The sequence below is a fragment of the Apteryx mantelli genome, chromosome 9 (genome assembly GCF_036417845.1).
Source record: "Apteryx mantelli isolate bAptMan1 chromosome 9, bAptMan1.hap1, whole genome shotgun sequence".
Lineage (NCBI taxonomy): Eukaryota > Metazoa > Chordata > Aves > Apterygiformes > Apterygidae > Apteryx > Apteryx mantelli.
In genome coordinates this window covers 31,150,005-31,156,333 of record NC_089986.1, presented here as the reverse complement: position 1 = coordinate 31,156,333, position 6,329 = coordinate 31,150,005, and the positions used below count along the sequence as shown (strand labels likewise).

The window sequence follows — 6,329 nt, the reverse complement described above, 5'->3', positions numbered from 1 at the left end:
CAAATATACCACTGCTGTGTAAACAGCCCTATTCAATTGATATTCCTCCTCAGTAGGCAGTAATACACCTTGAATGATCATCTGAAGGAGATGTTCCTTTACATTAATCCTACCCATCCTGGACATATGCATATTATGAACTGCACAACCACACTCAGCATAATTGTATTATAAGCGTAAGGCTTTCAAGATACACAGGGAGAAAACAACAGCACTTCAGCAGCCCAATAGCAAGTAAAGGCAACTGGAACACAGCAGTATTAAGCGTAAACCAAGAGACAGAGTACCAAACTATATTTACTGTATACAATAGTAAAGGACAAGAAATAATGTACAAATTGGTGAATAAACAATGAGATCTACAGGATATCCCACCCTAACCCACATACAATAAAATGAAAAAGGAAATAAGGACCTTTTCAGCGAGATTTCAAGCGAGCAGGAGATGATCTAACATTGTCAAATTGGTCAGGTAAATATAAAAGGCAGATAATGACCTCATCAAGCAGCAATGGACAACCTATTGAAGGATAATAGGATGGCCTTTTTAAACATTCACTTGAAATAGATTTCACACTTCATAAGGAGCTCAAACTCATCACACAAATGCATTTAAAATTCCATACATTTTGGGAAGGAGTAGAGCAGAAATTTGTTGCAAGATTTTTTTTATATATATATATATACACACACACGCACACACGCACGCACACACACACATATACATGTATTCCTTGCTTACCAGGCTCTTGACAGCTTTTCTGCACATACAGCTTGGTGACACTAAAAGTGTATTTTTTTCTCATTTATAGATCAAGTTTATCTACTAAAGACAAGTATTAAAAAGAAACCTGAGGCCGCATATTTCTAGTACCAACTGAGAAATAAAGATACAGTTTCTGGAGTCATACTAAAGGGAGCAGAGGAAAGTTACAAATTCATCTTAATAAGTTGGTAAGGTTGCAGTGACGGGCTTCTTTTTTATAGACTTACAGAACACAAAATACTGCTGCTCTATCATGAGCATTAGATTTGGACCAGCTGCTCTGATAAATCCATTTCCAACAATAATTCAGGAGAATTCTCATTTCTGCATGAAAAAAGTACATTTCAGTCAACTTTATCATATTATGACAAAGCACATGTAAATTTGCAATATTTCAAACTAACTCTATACTAAGCATTGTATCTGCATATACAGGCCTTGTGTCATAGGCTTAAGAGTTCTGAACTAACTGTGTTTGCAACACATAGTAAAATTTTTAAGTCAGCTGCTCTTTTCCTCCTCTTAGACACATTTTAAGAGGAAACTTTTAAGCTCACAATTGGCATGAAAATATACTGAATTATTTACATGATTTGTGGGGCAAGAACAACAAGAGCCAGGAATGAACACTCCACACCCTAAAATGTGGATGAATATTTAGGCCACAGGTGTAAAATAAAAAAAATAAAATAACAGCAGATAGACAACGCATATTACTTAATCTGAACTTAAATCAAATTGGCCCAATTTAAGATATAATCCCTGCAGATAATGTTTTGACTTGCACACGCAGTACGTCAAAGACAAGAAAGCAATTTTGGTAAATGTCCTCTTAAGTTTTAGAAGAATCCTGTGTGATTGGCATGTTCATTTACTATTTAATAGCAAATCCAAGGACAGATGAGGGAGTGAGGTGTGATGAGGATCCTTAAATTCCTCTTCTCAAAAGGACGGCATTTCTTAATACACTCCACCCGTCTGCTGTTGAAACACATCAATAGTGTCTTCATCTTCCATCTCCAGCTGTTAGATTAATATACAAAATATAAAACTTGAAATATACAGCTGTATAGTTACAAAAGCATTTAATTCTCTATTCCTAAACAGTACCAATAACTAAGCACTTAGTGTGCAAATTTAATGCTGTACTAAACCCTTTCCATCACTCACTCCAGAGAGGGCATCACCTCTGTAAGCCTAGAAAGCTAAGCACTTTTAGCAAGCAGTCCAAGGACGCACTTCAGCCAGCTGCATGCAGAACATAATCCCATAACCTCCTCTGTCTTCATCAGAGTATCACCAAGACTGAAACAGGTTTTAGAAGCACACTTGTCAGTCAGACCAAACTCAGCAATTTAGCATCTTCTACAATAAAGAACCTCAGCCAAGCGTGTTTCTTCTATTCTTGCTACAGGCCTTGTCAATGCAAGAAATTCCCCAAATTCTCAGTGTTACCAGTGCTGACAGCAGCAGCAGCCTTTAGGGGCAATAACTGCTCAAATCAGGCTGAAGCAGAAGTAGGAAGACAGAGCTCCAGCACTATTCAGGGGCCCTATTCACAATGGCACTCAGGTACCAGCTATTTCAGCAACAATGCCGCCACCATCAGTAGTGAAAAAATTCAAAGGAAAAATATCCCAGCCTAGACAAATTATTTGGAATGCTCTAAGTTTATGACAACAGTTTTATAATCAAAATGAGGCTGAAATACTTTGACTCTATGTGCAGACATCAAAACATTTTTATAGCAATCTGCAATAAAACTGAAGGTTTTTTGTCATACCTGTGCAGGTGTGTCTGCTTCATTAATTGGTTGTCCATCAAATCTGAATCTAATCTGCCTCATTGACAAGCCCTGCAAGTTTAAAGTAATTAACTTGAGATACCACATTTTTGTTATTGAATGCAAACAAAACATTTACCCCATTACTGCCAGAACAAATACTCACAAAATTAAGGTTCAAAAGATTTAAATAGACAGGAACCTTACACCTCTATCTTACTATATAAATTAAGGAAGCAGAGCTATTTAGATTGATTTCCCAAGGCAACTATTGCCACAGCAAGGACACTATATGAAATAACAGGTGTTTGTTTGGCACCTGGTTCTGATCTAAATTCTGGCACCTGCTCCGCAAGGTACAAATATCAAAAGTCAATTACAAGCAAGAGAGCAACATTTAAGTTCAAGGAAGGCAGAAAGGAAGAAAGAGTAAAGTCAAGGAAAAAAAAATATTAACAGGAAGAGATATAAAAGAGATCAATCAGAACACAATTCCATAAAGTCTCAGAGGGCAGGACAGAAAAGAATGGCAATTGTTTCTTATGCAGTCAGAAAAGTAACAGTATTTTAAGTTCATTTGACAGAAAAGACTTCCAAAAAACTGTAACAGTTACCTTTCTATGTAACTATCTATCAACACTGACTACCCATATTTAAGTCACAAGACTTTGATTCATGCCAGGCATCCTCTCCCGGTTCTAGTTTTTTAATTTTCTGATAAAGAAAAGGAAACACGAAGCAAAGATTGTCTGAGGAAAAAAGAACTTGCAGGCCTTTATGCAGATTTTTACTTAGAAAAGTCATCGGAAAAAACACTAGGGTTTTTAAGTGTTAGACTTAAGTTAATGAGTTAATGTTGCCCTTAAAACCTTTGTTGAATTCACAAGGGAATCATATTATGACAGTGTTTAATCACATGATACAGTCTTTATTCTCTGCCTCAGTGATCTAAGTCTTTGTTTCACCCTCTAAAATCCTTTGAAATCCCTGTGCTACTCGGACTTGTTTCCAATCACACATAATGCCATCACACAGATGAAAAACTCCCCATACATCTTTTAAGATGATACTGTATTTAGTTCTTGTAGCATAATGTCCCTCAGGTTGGGAACATCAGGCATGAGAGACGGGGCAGAACACAGCGCTCAGGTGAGCAAAGAAAGAATCCCACATATATTGGATACAGAGTGATGCCTGCAAACAAAATTTCACTTCACTTCTGGAAGCCATTCACATTCCTATCCTTCCTTTTTCTGTGCCGCCTAATACAGCGCAGAAGTAGTTCAACCATTTAGAACTACAGACTCAAGAATGGGGCTGTCAGGGTAAATCACTCTTCCATATAACTGAGGATGGCACCAAAGAATAGACTCCTACACAGAGCAGCTTCCTGCCACCTGTAGGATACAGCAATCATAACTGTGGAGCAGGCAGTGGAAGACAGGTGAAGGGAGGAGAAAAAAATTTGTAAACAAAAAGAGTCACAACACGTTACAATTTGTTTTCCTGCCATTTTCTAAACTGAAAACACAGACTGTATAAAGTCAATAAAGATTTTACAGATGATAAAACTGAGGGTTATGAAGCTAAAGATTCCTACTGTCACACAGTAAATTAATCTCAGAGCCAAGAGGAGAACTCAAGAAATTCTGACTCCTGGTATCATTGTCACAGGAATATTTTAGAAATCTAGAAGCATGCAATGAGGAAGGGGTAATTTTCATCAACTTAAACATTAAAATCTTTTTTGTCAGTTAAGTTTGGGAGTCTAGACTTAGCATCCTAAATCTTTACTCTCCTATGCTTCTGTACAAACAGGCATATTCACTCTCAGATACACTGATATTTATAGTGTTCCAGAAAGAAAAACAGTGGAATTTCCATACTGCCAAGGACTCTTCCTTATGAAAAGATAAGGGTCACAAGCAGCACAAAGAACCCTCTGCAGAACCAAGCCATAACATCTGATGTACGTACCTGCCTCTCACAATAAGCCTTCATCAGCTTGCTTAAAGGGGTGTGCCTTTTTATTTTGAACTGGACCACAGAACCATCCTGGCCAGCAACTTTTAGATTGATGTGATCATTCTCTGTTTTTACTCCTTCCTGAACAAAAATAGACAAAGAGGCAGAATACAGTGAGCTAAGCAGTACTTTGAATAAAAGTGATCTAAAGACTCCATTAAAAACAGCAACAAAGCTCTCAACCATCAGAAACTTTTCTTCCTGGTTATAAAGGGAGGATGTACTCCACAGCATATGGGCGGGGGGACCCTCGCAGTTTTGCAGCTATCAATTCAGGCAATAGAGGAAAAGTAAAAAACTTCAGAACGAGTTTAAGCACAGAACAAATCTCAGCATATCTACATAGCTCTTTAGGTAATAGAGATTACTTCTATTACCTGGATGCCACCTGAAAATAAACTGCAGAGACATGCAGCCGTGCAAACTCTACTCACTCTCCCTTCAGTTTTTCCCTATTTACGAACTATGCACGCTCCTAGCATTACAAAGATGAGAATGACCATATTGCTAAATAATTTCTCTCAGGAAAGCCGCCGATTTTGCAGTTTCCACTCAGCGACGAAGTTCAAGGGACTTCCACAGGACCCCGCTTCCCCGACGCTGCCTCTAGCACGGGACGCCCCCACTCAGCCCTCCATCTTGGCCCTGCCTGACACCCCGTGTGTATGTGTGGGGGGACCGGTCGCGGGGCAGGGCAGTCTCCTCACCAGGGGACCCTGCCCCTCCGTCCTGGCAGCCCCCGCCGAAAAGGCCTCCCCCTCCGGCGGCCTCGGGCCTCGCCCCGCCGCGGCCCACCGGGACAGCGGGGAGGAAGCCGGGTCCACCGCGCCTCACCTTGGGCTTCTCCTCCGACATGGCGGCGGGGACGGGACGGGGGGAAGGGGGGAGGGGAGGGAAAGGCGGCGCGCGCGCTGAGGGGAACGGCCCGCGCGCCCGGCTCCCGCCGCCGCCGCCAACCGCCCGCGAGCGCGCGCCCCGCCTCGCCCCCTCCCCCCGCCGCCGCTGCCGCCGCGCGAGCAGCCCCGGGCGCCGATTGGCCGCCGCTCGGGGTCACGTGGGAGGCGGTGCGCGCGCGCGACGAGAGAAGGCGGCCCGTCGGCGGAGGGGGGGGGAAGGGGGCGGGGGCAGCTCTAGAAAGTGCGTCACGGGGACCCGGAAGCGCGGGGGAGGGGCGGGGGCAGTGCGGCCGCCCCCCCCCCCCCCCCCGGGACAGGCCGGGGCCCAGGGAGTCCTTCCCCCCAGCCGAGTGGTTTGGTTCGGGGGGACGGGGGAATAACTTTTTTTTTGCCGGGGTATTTGCACCCCAGCCCGTTTGCACTGCCCCGCCACGAGCGGCAAAGACCTCGCAAACGCAGGCAAACAGGCATCTTGCTGTCACTGCCACAGCAGCGTGGAGCTGCTTCCCTTGGCTTTCCGCTTTCACAGCGGCGTTACAGGGCCTGCAGGTGCCCAAGCCACTCACAGATGCATTTTTGGACTGGGTAGGACCAGCTGCATTTCAACCCAAACCCCCAGGTAGGGGGAGGTGCCCGAGTGTGCCCCTGCTCCCTCCAGACCTGCTGCAGAGGAACCAGTGCTGAGCAGAGAGCGAGCAGCTGGAGAGCGAGGGGGGTAGCAGGGAAGGAGAGAGGAAAAAGCTTCCCAACCACAGCCCCTTCCCCCTCCTCCCAAGGGGACAGCACTGCTTGTCCAGCAGTGCAGGAGCTTTCCATCTCCCTCGCTTGATTTGTGCCCCATCCCAGCAGTTACTGCCTG

At 43.9% G+C, this 6,329-nt stretch overlaps 1 protein-coding gene across 1 annotated transcript; it reads right to left on the bottom strand.

Moving 5' to 3' along the window:
* Positions 1 to 149: 149 nt before the first annotated feature.
* LOC106485611 (small ubiquitin-related modifier 3) lies at positions 150 to 5,508 on the bottom strand. The gene is made up of 4 exons (XM_067302103.1): positions 5,409 to 5,508; positions 4,527 to 4,655; positions 2,550 to 2,621; positions 150 to 1,789 (listed from the first exon to the last, which is right to left on the bottom strand). The coding sequence occupies exons 1-4, from the start codon at positions 5,427 to 5,429 to the stop codon at positions 1,727 to 1,729; spliced, it is 285 nt and encodes a 94-aa protein (XP_067158204.1). The 5' UTR covers positions 5,430 to 5,508; the 3' UTR covers positions 150 to 1,726.
* Between the last annotated feature and the right edge of the window lie 821 nt (positions 5,509 to 6,329).

Coding starts and splice junctions, on each gene's coding strand:
- LOC106485611 (XM_067302103.1), bottom strand. CDS start 5,429: ATGTCGGAGGAGAAGCCCAAG. Junction 4,656..5,408: donor TGTCGGAGGAGAAGCCCAAG/GTGAGGCGCGGT, acceptor ATTTTTGTTCAG/GAAGGAGTAAAAACAGAGAA. Junction 1,790..2,549: donor AAGCAGACACACCTGCACAG/GTATGACAAAAA, acceptor TTAATCTAACAG/CTGGAGATGGAAGATGAAGA.